This window comes from Abramis brama, assembly GCF_963993115.1.
Source record: "Abramis brama genome assembly, chromosome: 8".
Taxonomy (NCBI): domain Eukaryota; kingdom Metazoa; phylum Chordata; class Actinopteri; order Cypriniformes; family Leuciscidae; genus Abramis; species Abramis brama.
The window spans coordinates 36,603,326-36,621,194 of NC_139970.1; the positions used below are offsets into that span (position 1 = coordinate 36,603,326).

Below are 17,869 nucleotides of genomic sequence, written 5' to 3' on the forward strand. Positions count from 1 at the left end.
TAATAGTCTACTGTTCAAAAGTTTGGGGTCAGAAAGATTTTTTTTTAAAGGCCCTCTGAAATCAAAACTTAAGTTTTAGCTTTTAGTATGAATATGTTAGCCTTAAGGTTATGAATAAGCTGGTGTGTTCCAAAACAATGACAAAATTCACATTTAGGAGATAAATGCATTCAAAACTTACAGTCCATCACTTCTGCTAAAATGGATCACAGATTTTTATGACATCACTGTGGACTTCAACTTATCATCACATCTTCTGTCCAATCAAATGCTCTCTAGAATCTTAAGAGTCCCGCCCCCCTATGCTATAAATACCACCTGGCCAAAGTGACCGGTGTTGACACGGAATATGGGTTGGAGATGTGTTCGGTTGCTCAAACACTCAAGTTTTATTCCGTTTTCCAACTGTACATTGGTTAAAATTGAAATGGATAGAATTTATTCACACCTCTACTGTTGAATCCAATGTTTCATCAGCGTTCGGATTCGCTTCCATGGTGCTGTCAAGTGTGACTTGCAGTCTGTGAGGGAAACTAAATGCTATTGGCTATTTAAAAAGGGGAGGAGCCATTTAATATGTCCCGCCTTAGCTTCCTGTTTCAGTGGAAATTACATCAACGCATCATACAAAGCGACGCGTTCCAAGGCACTTCAGTGGGACTTTAAATAAATTAATTCTCTTATTCAGCAAGGATGTTTTCTATTGAACAAAAGTGACAGTAGAGACACTTATAATGTTACAAAAGGTTTCTATTTCAAATAAATGCTGGTTATTTTTTAATTACTTTTCTGAAGGATCATGTGAATACTAAAGATAATTAGATAAAATTCAGCTTTGCCATCACAGGAATTACACACACACACACACACTCACACACACACACACACACACACACACACACACACACACACACACATATATATATATAGTATATATATATATATATGAAAACAGTTATTTAGTTTTAGTAGTATTGTAACAGAAACATGCAATGATGACTTGACATGATGTACAATTACAATTACCAACGTGATGTGATGTGATGCTGCATAATGCAAAAGAGTTGATTATTAATAATGTAGTTATTTATTGAATGTCTTTTGTAATTTTACTATGCTGTTACTGTTTTATTAAAACAGTCGATTGTGATTTTTGTTTTCTACTTTGCAAATTAATTTAAGTCAAATTAAGTATATCTTATTATAACTAAAGTATGCATTTATGAGCCTTTTAATGGCAGATCTGGGGAGTCTCATCTGAAACGCTATACAGTCTTATTTACTGTATCTTTCTCTGCTGTGACTGTGAACTACATGTTGATTTAAGTGGCTAGTGAGACACAGGGTCCATCCACCTCATCTTTTATTCATGACGACTTTAGCCTGCAGCACAGATTGATGAAGCTTGAGGATGTGCACTGTTTAAGGCATGTATGAATGCTGGAGAAGTGCCGTGATATGAACATATCGGGCAGGTATCAGTCCATTTCAGATATCTGGTATGATGGTTTGATTTATCATCACTGCGGTAGCGTCAATCCTACAGACTGGCTGTCATTATCTCAGTTTGATCGTGCCTGTGGTATGACGGCCACAGAAAGACAGGGACTTCCCCTAAGCGAGCTGCAGTTGTTGCTGTCCTTCAGAGTGTGGATAAACACCCATGCGGTGTGTGTGTGTGTAGATGTGTGCACATATGAGTGAGACTGACACGGAGCGAGTCACGTGCAGACTTCCAGTGAAGTCATGTGCTTGAGGTAATTCCTAATTTAAGTCAGTAGAGATTAAAGCCTGCAAACACCCACCCAACCGCTAGTCATAATAACCCTGCCAGTCTAAGACAGATCCCACAATACTGCTCTGCTCCAGAGGTGACTCAATACCTTAGGAAGCACACACTTTTGTTCTTGGCAGGGGAGACAGGGGATGATTCTTTAATATTTTCTTTCATTTATATTTATTTATTTTATATTTTCCTTCATAACTCAGACTACAGACACAGACTGTGAGGCTTACTGTCATATGCGCCAGTAGTTAAAGTACAGGTAAAATATTTACACTGAGGAAGGCTGTATCAAAATATTAATTTTAATACATGATAAATAAAAATTGTATTAACTGTTTCTTAAATAACAACAGAAAACTGTTGCTTTATTACTTGATTGAGCTTAATACAGTACATTTAGCTTTTATTTGGTAATAAAACTGTCAGAAATCATGTTTAAAGCACAAGACGTGGTTATTATAATTGTTTTTAATGTGGTAAATCCATTTAGCTAAAGCAAAATTGATCAGCTGATGACTCAAGAACATTTTAATTTTAATTAAATTAAGTTGGAGTGCTTTTCACAATATGTATTGTTCCAAAGCAGAGAAGAGTAGTCTCAAGAATAATGTTAATTACATTTTCAACATGATTTAGTCTTTAAATACAGTTTTCATTGTATAGATGAATAGCATAGTGTAATAATTGTATAGTGTTTACAAGTGCACTTCATCATTTTGTTTTGCATGTTGTTCCTCACATGCTTAAAGCAAGATACTGTATATTCACTTGAAGCAAAATTGTCTTGTTTTCATAATATATGCTAAATCAATTTTTCTTACCGCACTGACAAGTTGCATTTCCTTGTTTAAGCATAATGCTAGCGTAGTCATGAAATATATTCTCTGAAAAAAAAAATTGTGCTTATAAAGTAATTTGTTGCTTCAAGGTTTTTACCTACTTTTATTTTATACTTATTTTATTTATCACCCCCAAAAAAATCCCAAATAATTTTTTTACAAAATGATACAAAAGCGCGAACTACTTCTAATCGGTGTCATCATTATAGCTTATTTGTGATTGAAGAAATATTGCATGTTACAATTGCCCTGGTCTCTCTTATATGATATTTTACCATAGTTTTCATAATCGTTATGAACCTACAATATCTGTTGGTTGCTTGGTGGCATCCGACCGGGGATCTCTGTGTTTCTGATGCGATTTTGTAGCATTTGCCACCTGATTAACACCGTTGAGAATTGCTATTGTCCTTTTCTGTTTGTTAAAGCACTCTGTAAAGCTAAAAGGACTCCTAAGAGAGCAAACGGCCATTATCAGCATCCACAGACACTTCCTATAATGCTCTTAAGAGCCTGAATCTGAGCTCAGTGTATTGAGTGCATCTGCAGTGTTGACTGCATTGTTGCTCAATGGCTTTTTGTTGCTGGCTTAGTGCGTCATACTCTGCAGGGTGTTTTGTATTTACCTCATTCCAAATCGGTTAGCATTGGTAAAAGCTTTACTCTGAATAGAAAAGGTTACAAAACTTGCACTCAGGAATTTTGGGGAAAAAGGAACATTGTGTTTCTCAGCCTGTAGTGCAACAAAACCCCATCATTCCACGTCATTTGAATTGAACGGCAGATGCAGTGCTTAAAAATACACTTTCCAGTTTGGGCAACTGTCCCTCAAGTGTTAGACAGGTGATTTAGTTGGTATGATTTTTTTTTAACTCGTTCTTCTTAATGCTGATTGGATCTGAGAATGATATTTAAGCACAGTCACATACACACACACAACTGATGTCAAAGTGTGCTGAAGTGAGTCTTAAAGTGTTATAAACATTTTAGTCAGTCAGTCAGTCAGCTAGTTTGCTGTTGTGATGGAAATATAAGCAGTCAACCAACTTTATATAATATTCCACAGTCTTTGAGGGTTGATCTCAATTTACATTTAATCATTTAGAAGAAGCTTTTGTCTTAAATGGATTTCAAATGAGGAAACAAATACAAACAACAAGATTAGCAGTGTTACAATTCAAAAAAATTGAGGATCTTTAGGATCTTATACAGTGTTTACACATGTGTATGTATGTATATATATATATATATATATATATATATATATATATATATATATATATATATATAAAAATATATATATATTATGTATGCATGTATGTATAATATATATATATATATTGCTGTGGCCTACCAGACTCTAGCTTGCATCATTTCCTGATTCTGTTTCCATCATCATATTCTGTTCTTTTCTACTGTATCCTATCAATAAGTGGCAACAAGGTTAGGTAGACTGCATTGTTTCTGGCAAAGGGCTAATGTGACTTGAGCCAAAACAAATGTCTCCTTTAATGGACAGAAGAGAATAATGTCTGTGAGCTCAGGCAGACAGAGAGATGAAACACAGGCTAAATTTTGTCTGTAAATTTTATTAGCACTTTTCCATTATGCGTTTACGTCAGCGTCAGGACTGCTCTTATTGGATGATAGATGCGCAAGATGGATCAGCTAGTGCAAAGGAGCTTTAAATGAATGTTCCAGCTTCAATAATCACAGAAAATAAGCCTTACAGGCTAAAAAAGAGAAAAAAAGGCTAAATTTGAAGTTACAGTAAGGCATTTACAATGGAAGTTGGAAGGCCAGGCCAGGCCAGGCAGTCGGCATCAAAATTTATGCTTTTTCTGAAGTATACATGTTGGCTAGTGTGATAGAATTGCTTATTGATCTTGCAAACTCCACCCACAGGAACTAAATAATGGATTTGCACTAGTATATACTGCTCTTTGTAACTGCAGAGAAAGAGAGATGGGATCTGTGGGGATAAGGAAACAGGGAAAATTAGAAATAAGAGTCATGAGCAGCAAAGGAGCAAGTGAAGTGGGCTTAGAGTCAGACAGAAGAGAGGAGAGGAAGGCAGAAAATGGAGGCTAAGTGTTTTCGAGGGCGTCAGCTGGAGGTGTCAGTCTCACATCATGGCTGCTTGACAAGTGCTTTTCACATTGAATGTGGAAAATATAATTCATGCAAGTGAACACTGAAGCTAGAAATTTTTTAAAAAAGTAAAAAAAAGTAAAAAATGTAGATCATAAAATTAAATACTGAAATTTAGAATGTTATCATATCAGTAATTACGGTATTAAAAACTCCAGCAAATCTACTGTATAAAACGGTATGATCAGCCCAAAGCATTTAGTTGGTGTTTTGAGAATGAGTGCATGTCTCACAGGTTTTCCATGTCCACCAAAATGCTATAGAGTTTGATTGGACACATGTCCTCTGAATTCAACAAAATATGTGGGGAATTTTTCTCCTTTTTATAAGTTAATCTCTTTTTCTTTTTTTGCTATCTGTGCATGATTAGGCTATATGGTTGGTTGCACTTTTATACTGTATAAATTGTATTATCTGGTTAGTTGCAGTTGTTGTTTACACACAGTTGATTTCTTTTTGATTTCTTGGTTAGTTTGGATGCCCTTGCTGTTTTCCTCTTGGGCACAAGTATATGAATATCACATATCAGTCTGTGCTCGTGTCCAAAGTCCAAAATTAACCCTCGCCAAACACCAAATGTGAGTAAAAATTAGATATGGGCAGTAAATAGAACAGAGGTATTCGCTGGTTGGCTGGGAACTTTATTAGGAACTGCAACAGTTGATGTTTTAACTCAAATTGGAAGAACATCTGTCTCTTGCAGATATGTGACATGAGCGATTCAAATCAAATCGTGTACTGATGAAAACATCTGTTGCAATGGTTGTCTTCACTTAAGTGGACATTTTATAATCTAGAATGCCTAGAAAGTAGTTTTTTTCCCCTCTAGAACCCCATGTGGCGATACATGAATATTACTTGTACTAAATCACCAAAACGGAAATTGGAGAAACAAAATCACAATGTTTTGGAACATTTTTGTGTCAGGGGGAGAAAAAACAACTATATTTTGTTGTCATATGTACTGTATGTTTATAAAAATAGTGTTAAAGGGATACTTCATCCAAAAAATTCCATACGATGAAAGTCAATGACGTCACAAAATCTTTGGATGCCATTTGAATTTCATTGTATGAAAATGTTTCATTCCATACAGTTTCATGGCCAGTAAATCTTCTTGGTTAACCACCATCTGCAGCTGTGTCAAATACACTGTTTGTGGGTACTTCCCGATCATCATCATCATCATCATCCAAGATGACTGGACTCTGGTTTGCTTGTTGTAAAGGAAAACCATCCACAATCAACACACCATTTCCTTAGCACTCAGCACATTAACCTCCCAGCTTCAGTTACTGTAAAGGATGATTAAGCCAGATTTGCTTCGACCTTTTTTTTTTGCAGTGTCTGCGAGGCACATGCAGGCTGAGAGAGAACCATCTGCTGTGGTTTGCTGCCATTCTGCAGTGGAGAACAGGCTCTTTATCTTCATGGTGCTCTTATTACGTTGTTTGTTTGAGAGATTTGTCAGTGTAAACATCAACACCCTCACGTGACCCCATAAAAAAAAAAATCTCACAGACTTGAAAAAGCACATAATTTACTAAACAGTAGCATTTATTACAACCACACTGATAATGTGCAGCTGAGAGGTCGAAAAGTAAGAGGAATTCAAGCCGTCTGTAAACAACAAACAAAAAAAATTTTTTAGAGGTGGAGGTAGTTATCACTTTTTTTTTTTTTTTTTTTTTAATGGATGAAATTGCTTACAGCTTTTTAAAAAAAGCATACATTATTTTTTTTATCTTAATAATGTCAGTTTCGGCATAATATTATGGTAATGCCAAGCTTGGAAATATTAAGAAGTACAACTGTTTTCAATATTGATAATAATTTTTGAGCAACAAATCAGCATATTAGATGATTTCTGAGGGATCATGTGACACTAGTATTGAGGCTGAAAATTCAGTTTTACCATCAAAGGAATAAATTGCATTTTTAAAATATATTAAAATAGAAAACAGTCATTCTAAATTGTAGTAATATTTCACATAATTTTACTGTATTTCTTGATCAAATAATGCAGCCTTTGTGAGAATAAGGGACTTAAAAGGGACAAAAAATGATTACCTACTCATCATCATTCAGAATCATGGTACATATCAGAGTGCAATATATATCCAATATTATGGTACTGCCACAGTACTTTTTTGTTTGTTTGAGATATCTCTGCATTTTCCTGGTCTCCTCTTTTCAGTGTTATCTCACCCCAGTTACATACAGTCTCTTCTTGCAGCCTGGCATGTTGCAAATAAATTTGTGTTCAGAGAGGCAGAAGGCTTTTTAACTGCAGATTGTGTGTGTCTTGGATTAATAAATTATGCTGCTCTGCTGTATGCACAGCGCAGCACAGTTGAAGACATGACGTGTCTTGCTCCATCCTTCATTAGACATGTCTGGGCCATGACAAGTTTAAATGAAAATTGTCATCATTAACACACCACAGCATTACTTTCTTTCTTCTCTGAAACACAAAAGAAGGCATAATGTCTGCACTTCTGTTTGATCAATTCATGCCCATTCAAACTGACGGAGCACACGCCCACTCAGATGCTTCTGAACAATTCATTTTGTTTCATAAAACAAATGAGTAAATAACTTTTCATTTTAGCCTGATCTTTCTTTGTGTGACTCCCATCACAAGCACACACGTAAATGTTCTGCAGAAGTGCCCAGGCCCTGTGATTTATGTGACTTGTTCTTGTTAAATAGAGTCGTTTGGGTTATTACACTTTGCTTGTAGGGCTTCTGGAATTGCTCCACATTTCATTAGATGGTTCCCCCGGGGAGAGGGGAATAGGAGACCCTGCTGATCTAACCGTGTATGTGTAGTGGGAACTTGGTCCCTTACTGGAGGGACTGACTCCTGGAGGACAATCGCTGCTTGCTTTAATCACTTTTACATAACTCTGACTCGGTATAGTGCGCCATTCACATTAAGATAGGAAGCCATTATTTCACTGCCCGCTGGGCGATTGCAGCTATGAGTGAAGAGTTTGCAAGACAGCCTGTCTGATACTCAAAGTGGCTGTTCTTTGAAAGTGCTAAAATGAGTCATCCTGGAAAACAAACTGGAACGAGATGCAATCACACTACAGTTCTGCCTCCCTTTGGTTCAATGTCAAAGTGTTTATTCAGTTTGTTTTATTAAACCGCTCAATTCATATGGATTAGTTTTACAATCTCTTTATGAACTTTTTGAAGCGACATAGTGGTATTTGCTGCCAATGGAGAGACAGAAAGCTCTACATTTGTGTTCCAAAGATGAACGAAAGTCTTACAGGTTTGGAACGACATGAGGGTGAGTAATTAATGGTAGAATTTTCATTTTTGGGTGAACTATCCCTTTAATTTCTTTAAAACCTCAAACTTTTGAATGGTAGTGTATGGGGTGGTGCTTAGTGTATAAAAAACGCCTTGTGTTTATATATAATTGACAAAGCTTAATAAGTTACAAAGCTTATTGTTTTTAGTCTAGTAAATGTGTGTAATCTAAACCATTTTTGGATCTTAGTCATCATAGTGACCCCTCCACTAGTGGCCTAAATCAGAACAATTTGCATTCAGCAACATGATTCATGTCTCGGCTAGCGTCAGTGAGGTATGTGGGAGTTTTACAGCTGAAAACAACACAAATGTGTGTGTCAGTTTTGTGACACCAGGTGGAACAGAGCTGAGCCTTATAATTGTTCTTAAGACCGATCGATGAGATCCATGAAACAAGGAAAAGAGAGAGCTGTAAAGGTCCTGCAGATATTGACCACTGTCTGTCAGAAAGAGAGCAAGGGCTGAAGAGATGGATAAAGAGAGAGTCAGAAGAAAGAGACACAGAAAATGTGTTTAGAATGAGACTAGGTCAATTGGCAATCTAGTTTGTAACACTGCTGTTCACATCATTGAAACAGAACAAGCACCTCACATCTGAGAAAATCAGTTTGAAAGTCAACATAAAAAACCATTCCATCTAGGGATGCAACAATTTAAAAAAATGTTTTGGCTGATACTGATAAACTGATCACTATTCTGATATTATTCAATTTGTTAACATTAGTAAATGCATCAGGTATCATGAACCAACTGTTATTTTACAGTATTTATTAATCTAGGCTAATGTTGATTTATAAAAATACCATTGTTCATTGTTAATTCTTATCCATCAATGTTGCATTAACGTTCCATTTACTCAACTTGAGATGTTACAAATGTATTAGTATACACTGCCATTTAAAAGTATCGATAAAAACGTGGTATCTATTTTTTTTGGCTGGAAATGTTGTTGAAATGTATCTCTTATGCTTACCAAGGCTGCATTTATTTGATACAGTAAAAACAGTAATGTTGTGAAATATTATTATTATTATTACAATAAACAAACTGTTTTATATTTTAAACTGTAATTTATTCCTGTGAAAGAAATATTTCTTATTATTATCAATGTTGAAAACCGTTGTGCTGCTTAATATTTTTGTGGGATTCTTTGATGAATAGAAAGTTAGAAAGTAAAAGAAAAGCATTTATTTGAAATAAAACTTTTTATAAACATTATAAATGTCTTAACTGTTACTTTTAATCAATTTAAACCATCCTCGCTAAATAAAAGTATACATTTTTCTAAAAAAAAAAAATCATGCTGGCCCAAAACTTTTAAATATTAGTGTACGTGTATCCTGTAAAAGCTTTGTTTATTACAATGTTAACAATCTAAACCTAAATTAGTTTTATTAAAGATTGACTGTGCGCTAAATTATGATGGTGTAGTTAATCTAAATGTTACATGCACAATTTGATATACGATATTGGCTAATACAGATAAATAAAAAATGTAATATATTGCATCCAATTCCAATTCTAACCAATTATACACTTTTGTTATCTGATGTATTTCTGCGTAAAACGGACATTTATACATCAGGATTTGATTGATATCATGGAAAGAGGGGGTTTAAAATGGGAAGAAAAATAAGAGGGATTTGTGATAACAGATGAAAATGAATGTTGTTTGAGGCAGTTTGATAAGGAATGTGTCTTGTGAATATAAATAGGGCTGATTTTGACATCAAAATTAACTTAAAACAGAATAATTATGTTTCATGACTGATCAACTAAACTAATAAACATTAAGGTGGTTGTAAACAAATTACAAGTTAAGTTTTAAGTTGTTTTTCAGTGAAATGTGCATTATCAGTTTTATTCCAGTTTTATGTGCATTATCCTTTTATATGTAGTTAATGTTTTTTTGTGCACCATTTTCTCTTCTCAGTCATCTGTTTGTATTATATGCATGTTGGCTTAACATGCAATGCAATAGAACAAAAGGACCCAGGTGTGGACAACACAACAGGAATGTAGGATGGCAACCATCCACCTGGGTCATTATAAACACAAGCAGTGACCGCTAATGAGAACGAATAAGGGGATTTTTCGGGTGTCTGGCTCTCTCACAACCCCCTTGATGTTCTGCCTCAGCAGGCTTCGGCCTGAGAGCACTTTAGCTATGAAAAATGGCAATCCATTTCAATGGCCACATAGACCACAATCTGTTTCTCAATGTCTTTTCTAGCGTGTTTTTGTTGTACGACATACACTTTGCTGCTGTATTGGTAGTATAGTTATGGATCATGTGCTTTCGTGAAATTAAAGAGCTCAAAATCAATGTGCCTCCCTGACCCCCTTTGCTAACATCGCAGGTGCGAGACTCTATAATTCATGAGTTCATTATGCAAATCTAAAGCTGCACATGATTGCCTCAGTCTTCTCATTAAATATATTTGATTTCTGTCCAAGGGATGCAAATTCTAATAAACCTTTTAATAAACTTAAATACATAATTTAATTTGAACTATTGCAGAGGGAAATGAGAGAGGAATGAGTAGACATCTTGAGCTAGGGCTCTGCTGCATGACGATACACTACACAACAGTATACGTACTGATATATCATTTATACCGTGGTAGATATATTCCTGCAGCTATCAGTTGGAAGGTCTGCTTTACGATATTTCAGGTCAGAGGAATGACGAAATGTGGAATAATGTCAAATACAGAGTATGACATGTCCCAACCAAGTCAAGATCAAGATTGAGTTGCGGTGTAAGGTGCTGATCTATATTTATTTAATTTATTTAGTAAATAGTGTAGGGTAAGTTTGCATAGAGGCGTGCAAATAGGCTAGCATGCCAGTATCTATGTGTAAAATGTACAGTAAGTATTTAAAAAAGATACAAACAGAAGACTTTAAGGAATTCATTGGGTGTTATGACATATTGTTCATGACAGGGTAAGTTAGCAGCACAATTGAAACTTCATTGACAAAAAGGTCTGTTGTCTTGTAGTAGCATTGTATGAAACGGCTCACATAGAAGTCACTTTCAAACCAAGCAGGTTTCTGATGGTCAGTGCATGTGACCAGCTTGAACCCATTGCAAAATCTGTGTGGAGAAATCTTTTGTGCAAAATTCCACATTGTATGGATAGGGCTGGGTATCGTAAAAATGTTTCGATACCAATATGATACCTTAACTTCGATACCGGTTCCTAAATGATACTTTTTTCAATACCAATTTTATGAAATCCATTTTAACAAGATTACATTACACATTACCTGAAAATGTGTCTGGGAAAAAATAGCAAAGAGACTTTATAATTGTTTTTTAATAAACTAGTGTTTTCTGAGTCAGTGTTTGTTGCAAAGATGAAGTTGACGTTGCTGACTTTTTCGCAGTATAGTGAACGTGCGCGTAGAGAAATACACCTTTCATTTGGATTACATAATCAGAGAGTATTTGTTTTCGATTCTAATTGGTTAGTTTAAAAGTAGACATTTCAAGCTTTCTATATGCTTATTTCTCATGTCTGTGAGGCAAGTAGCCTATTTCAGGCAAGTAGCCTATTTCAGTTTGTTTCCTAAGTAGCCTTAGCAAGTAGCAAGTAGTTAGCAAGTAGCCTTAGTTTCGGTTAATTTGTGACGCGCTCCAGTTCTTCTTGCAGTTGAAGACGGAGCATCTTTCTGCTCTTAAGTTTATTCTGTGCACTGTCAAGTGCTTCATCAGATTTGTCGTGTTGCTGGTCTCGGTAGCAGTTATCTTGTCTCAAATATTGCTTCGCGCACTCTTGGCATCGAGCCGGGTGAAATGTAGCCACACTTTTGATCTTTTCTACATTTTTTACATCTATGGAGGTTGGGACGCTTACACACTACAGCCTCACGTGTGACTCACGTCTCTGGGCGTAACCGGCGTAAACTAGTGTTTTTCCTTGATGCCTCGTCTCAGCCAATCATGCTGCATGCTTATTGGCTCACTGACGTTGACGTTTTGCAATGTTTGGCGTTTCCAAGATAATATTTAATTGGTCCAGAATTTTCATTTCGGTGCATCCCTAGTCATTTTATAGATTTTGTTCATGCCACCCACCTGTACCTTGGGGGTAAAAAAGACGAGGAAACAAAAATGTTAAAGTTATTTTTAAAATATGCCAATGGTGGGTTGCAAAAAGGCACCATCGACTGGAGGCTGCTCTGACGTCACAGGCATTGATCCTGAATATGAAACGAAGGCAGTGGGTGAGGAGACTCCCGACTGCTTCTGCTGCTGGGCAGGAGAGATGTGTTCAGCCTCGGTGCACAACAGAACGAGAAAAGTGAGGGGGAGAAAAGGGGGGAAAAGGGGGGAAAAGGGGGGAAAAAGCAAAACGGGACATGAAAAAGGATTTGCCAACTGGCATCCCTCAGTGCAAGACTCGATAGGACTGACTGACTCATTCTTTCTCTCTTACTCATTCTGTCTCTTTTTTTCTTTCCTCTCTCTCTCTTTTTGTCTTCTCCCCTCCCTTCCCCCAAGACGGTGCAGGCTAGTGATTTCTCTCTCTTGCTCGCTCGCTCGCTCGCTCTCTGCTTACCTCTCCACACACACAATATTTTGCTCGCTGCTGCTGGCTGGGTTTATTATTCTGCGTTCTTATTGGTCAACACGATGGTTTAGAGCAAGCTCTGATAATTTGCCACTGGGAATCCTGAAGCACTGAGGGGGTGCTGTCTACTGAGGTTCATTTTTCTCAAATGTTTTTTTTATATTTTATTCTGGTATTAGTTCGAGCCGCTGCCTAAGCTGAAAGAACGACAGCGCAATACCTGCAGCAGAACAACTTTATAATACAAAATTTAGTTTTTAGGGAGCATGCTCAGAAAAATCAAGTTTTTGAGAAAGAACTTTTGTTCTCAGAGAAATTACAGCAGGTGAATTGCCAGTCAGTTAGGTACGTTTCCTTTCTTGAGTGGCTTTTTCAGCAGTCCAAGCTGGATTCAGATCATGCTACCAATACGATCAGGGCACCACCGGGTCTGACCGTGAATCCCCAGCTCCCAGAGAACGTCACTCCCACCTCGCTTACACGCAACAAAAGACCAGGATTACTCCAAGCCATGAAGAAAATCTGGTCCAAGAAACGCTTTCAGGTGAGTTGTTGCATGCCTTATTTGTCTTGCCTTGCATGTTGACTCATAACTGACTGGGAGTTTGAGTTTGACCCATATGTTTGGGGTTTTGTCATTCAGTGAGCTCCGTCTGAGGGAGGCTTGACCCAATTCCCTCCTTTAGGGATGTTAGCGCTTATTCACTCCTGCGCCCCACCCTTTTCTTGTAAACAAACGGCACCAATCTGGCTAATTGTGTGAGGATGATTAGAGCTGAATAGGTGAACGTCCACGACTCATTAAACTCTATCATATTCTGATGCATTCTGGGTTATGCTAGGAACCAGACAAAGATGACAGCCTCCTGGGTACTTTGCTGTCAATTTTTTAAGGGGTTCTCAGTGGGTCGGAAATCCAAGATATTGTTTATAATAGAAAATGTTTATATTGGAACCAGCATTGGATATGTCATGAGTCATATTGTTAAATTTTGCACCAGTACAGAAGAAATATGGCAAGTCAGCATATAGGTTTTCTTGTCCAAGAGCAATAAAACAGAAATGCTTGTAGCAGCAACTGATTTTCCCCTGATGCATATTTCTAGGGATCTGTGGGATCGTAAATTTGGCTACCTCACACTTCACTGCATTAACAGGGAGATTGTTACAGCAAAACCATCAACTAAAATTATTACATATCTACTTTTTTATTTACTACATTCAGTAAATACTGTAGCTTAACAGCAGCACACATTAGCAGGTTGTTATTGTGCTCCAGAACTAGATGTCTGTTGAAATTCTAATCCCGAGGCATTGCTGTGCGGTTGCTAAGGTGCTTTTAGTGTGTTGCTAGGTGGTTGCTAGGGGCTACTTACTGGTCCAAGTCAAAAGAGCTCACCACCTCAAATCTCTATGATATTCTGTACCGTTATTGTCCATCAGGTTAATCCTCATCTTATTTCAATAATGCATCCTTCTGTGGAACACAAAAGTCCATATGAGTCCATACAATAACAGTCATTGGGGTTCAGTGTTCTTTGTATTCTGTACAAAATGAAATGCATACAGTTTTGAACAACATTAGGGTGGGTAAATAATGATAGTTTTCGTTTTTTTGGGTGAACTATCCTTTTAAATAGCAAAATTTACTAATATTTAGGTTTGTTTGGCTTAGAAATGATCAGTTATTTGTGTTCTTTGCTTCGTATATAGACAGAGTCAGGTCAAAATGCAATCCTTGTCCCCCTCCCTGGATGGCCATAAAGTGAAAATGAGCAATCTGCACACCATCACTTTGCCATTGGCTGTAAGTGCATAAAAGTATCCTCCTTTTGACAATATGTCATTGTGACATTTTACGGGTGAGAGGAGGTGAGAGCAGGACGAGCTCTTACTTATATAGGCTCAGGCTGATAGGAATCCTTGTGAAGATGAAAGGAAAAGTGGGTGTGAAGGAGAGGAGAGGGGGATGGGTAAAAGAAAAAAATAATTGGATCTTAGTCTGCAGACGGAGACAAGCGGGTGGATGGGGCAGAGATGAAGCTTAGAGACCAGACAGATACCTAACAGGTGGCTGAGTCATAGTTTCAGATCTAGGCTAAATGGTAGTTTCAGTTTCTATCATGTCTTGTGAATAATATGTAATTATTTCATTCCTTCATTTGATGTGTTTTAGGGAGATAGCATATCCCATTGCTGCTTAAAGAACTAAAGATAACTAGATTCACATTTCCTGAATTATATACCAATGCTTGCGAGGCAGCAAAAGAAGCTTAGGTGGTATTTTGTTTCTTTTTTTAATAAGACTGTAACACTTTGCCATCATTATGACACTCAGCAGACATCTTGATTGCTGTGTGCTGCACAGTACAGATTCAACATACAGGCTGTTTCCAAAACTTGAAAAGGTCTGCTTTTGCAGGCGGTGTACGGAGATATTTGAATTCAGTTTTTGCATAATCTATTTGACACATTTTTTTTGTTGTTGATAGAATCCTAGATATATACTTCACTACCGATATCTCACAATCATGTGCAAGTGGTTTGGCGCTTGGTGGAAACAATGAAAATGGTGTCTAATGGTGCGAACAATGCCAATTTATCGATTATATTTCTACAGAGAAATAAGCATTTTAGTCACTTAAATATTGGCTTGGTTTTCTCTAAACCCCATTTGAATTTGTTCTAGACCATTAGACATGGCGTTTTGCCTCAGAAGCCTGCCTCAGTTTTCTTAATAGATGCCTTCATACAAAAATGCCGTCTGTAAATTGACTGACTGGATAGAGAGGCAGCAAGGCAGTTGCATTTGATTTCAGACAGTTATAGTCATTGTGCAGTGTGGCTATAAATGATTAAATGTATGCAGGGAAGACAAGATCAATCAAATTTAGTATATGAACACAGAAAGACGACCAGTTGCTGACGGTTATTTTGTTTAACAATCTTTATATCTTGAATTTTTAGTCTTATACCACTTGAAAGTGTAAACATAACCTAATGCTAACCTTATACTAAGTACAGGTAGTTAATTAATAATCAGTTCTTAAGTGAATACAGTGAATAAGGCACAAATGTGTACCATTGAAGGTACTGCTCCAGTGTCAAGCTAAAAGTTGTTGTTTTTCTGACCTTGTTCCTTGTAGAAATTGACCATGGCCATGACCATGAATGTAAAACCTCTGATTACCATGGCTGACATGTTTAGTGACATGGTTTTTGAAGTTTAGAACAAAATTTTAACCAGAACGTTTGAGTAATATCAATACAGTTACCATACACCAAGTTGGCAGTGTAGACGGGGTCATGAATCACGTGAGCTCCCACCGTTCTTTCTAAACCTGCCCTACTGACTCACAAGCATTAAGGAACCCAACGGGTAGCTGAGAGAGCTGTGTTTCTTAAGGTGTGAAGTGATTCACTTGCTGCATTGGCAAGAGTAATGAAAAGTCAGACCGGGTGAGATTGAAATAGCCCACTGCCTCAGGGCTGAAAGAGTGGAGTTAGAGCAGAAAGCAGATACCGCAAACAAGATTAAATAGTGCCTGGCAGCATCCATCACACCTTAACCTGTGCTAACCTGGCAACATACAAATTACCTGATGACCAAGAAGGTAAAAAATTATGCATCAAATCATCCAGAGCGGTTGCCCAGAGAGGTTTGATTCATCCAGTGTGAATGCCTGTGGTGTGGGCTGACAAGAAAAATAATTGGAGCTCTCCAAGGTGCTGACCAACGGGGCTTAGAGGTTTTTGTCTGGACAAATAGAGTGGCTAGAAACAGATAACAAAAGCAGCCCTGTTTCACACAGCTTATGGTGTTTTGGTGTCAACTAATGACTTTTTTTAATAACATTTTATAGCTCTGTTCTTAAACCTAGAGAGCTGTCTACTTAAAGTTTCAATAGGATTTAGTTTTAGCTTGTTGCTTATATAATCTTCTGAGCACACAAGTATATTAGGTAAACTTGATCATTTTTGGTGGATTTAACCATTTTATAATATTGTTCAGTAGTAATTTAAGTATTAAAGTGATAATTGACATTTCTCCCACATTATCCACCATCTTGGATTTTTCATTGAGATTATTGTAATGAACTCTAGGATAGATTTAACTGTTTTTGTCAATATTGTTCTGTTCTGAAAGAAAAATAAGTCTTATGATTAACATTTCTACCTCTATGTCCGCCATCTTGGAATAATATTTTTTTTCATTGATCCTGTCGTATTGCATTCTGGAATTTCTGTCACTATGCAAGATATATGCGACTTTGTCTAAAAGAAGGTATTGTCGAAGGCAGCATCGTTATGGAATATTTAGAACATCCTTGCAACCATCCAAAAGACTCTGGCAACCACTTAATGCACTAAAATATTTCAGAAGATCTTAGTAATCGCATTGAAAACTACCTAAAGTTTGCTTGTGCAATCTCAGTTTCTTCAGAAAATATATAAATTTAGCTCTAAAAATGTCTTGCTGAAGAAGAAAATGATTTATCAAGCTAATAAGCAATATTCATTTTGTTATTATTTGTTATTACAATAATTTGTATTATTATCATACTGTTATGGTTATGGATATTCCATTTAATTTGTATAGCTACAGACAAAGATGACTCAATTAATTTCACTTTTGTAATTGGATTACATAATCATAAAAAATAATGGGTTGCGGAGCCCTGTCTTTTTTGTAGCCGTTCTTGATGTTGTCATACAACATGGTCACTGAATGTCAACCGTTGAGTGCTTGAGTCCGTGTTTACTTCTGCCTCAGCTCTTCACAGCACAGATGGCTGGCTGAAGATCCTCCCTCAGTGGCCTGCTCACAATCAAAGGAGTGAGTGTGCATTTGGCAGGTCATTTTGGATAAGTGTCAGTTTCGAAAATGTAACTGAAGCTTGAAGGGCCCTCTGTTCCTATAGCAGCTTTCAGAACATAATGGGAGAGAGAACCAAAGCTCAAACATTATGTCAACCTCAGAGTCTCCTCTCTGTATATTTGCCATTTAAAGTATAGATTAGGGAAATGATTGTTATGTGGATTCATTGATTTTGAAGTAATTAGTGGCGCTCGCAAAGGCAAGCATCCCTATTATCATTGATCATACTTGGGGTTAGCGATTTAGAATAAATCCCTGAATCTTTGTGTGTTATTTTCATTGTTTGTTCTACAGCGACGGCGCCTCA

The 17,869-nt window shown here is 36.9% G+C and overlaps 1 protein-coding gene across 6 annotated transcripts in view; it reads left to right on the forward strand.

Annotated features, from left to right (window-relative positions):
- spegb (striated muscle enriched protein kinase b) overlaps positions 1-17,869 on the forward strand; it is an 80,915-nt gene that overhangs the window by 9,753 nt on the left and 53,293 nt on the right. For 2 of the 6 annotated variants that reach the window (XM_084122721.1, XM_084122720.1), the window contains exon 1: positions 12,751-13,227. The exons of the other annotated variants lie outside the window; for them this stretch is intronic. Coding sequence is in view for 1 of the 2 variants with exons in the window: in XM_084122720.1 (XP_083978846.1) it covers positions 13,195-13,227 (33 nt within the window). In the remaining variant the exon portion in view is untranslated. Of the gene's footprint in view, positions 1-12,750; positions 13,228-17,869 lie in introns of those variants that run through there. 6 annotated transcript variants of the gene reach the window in all.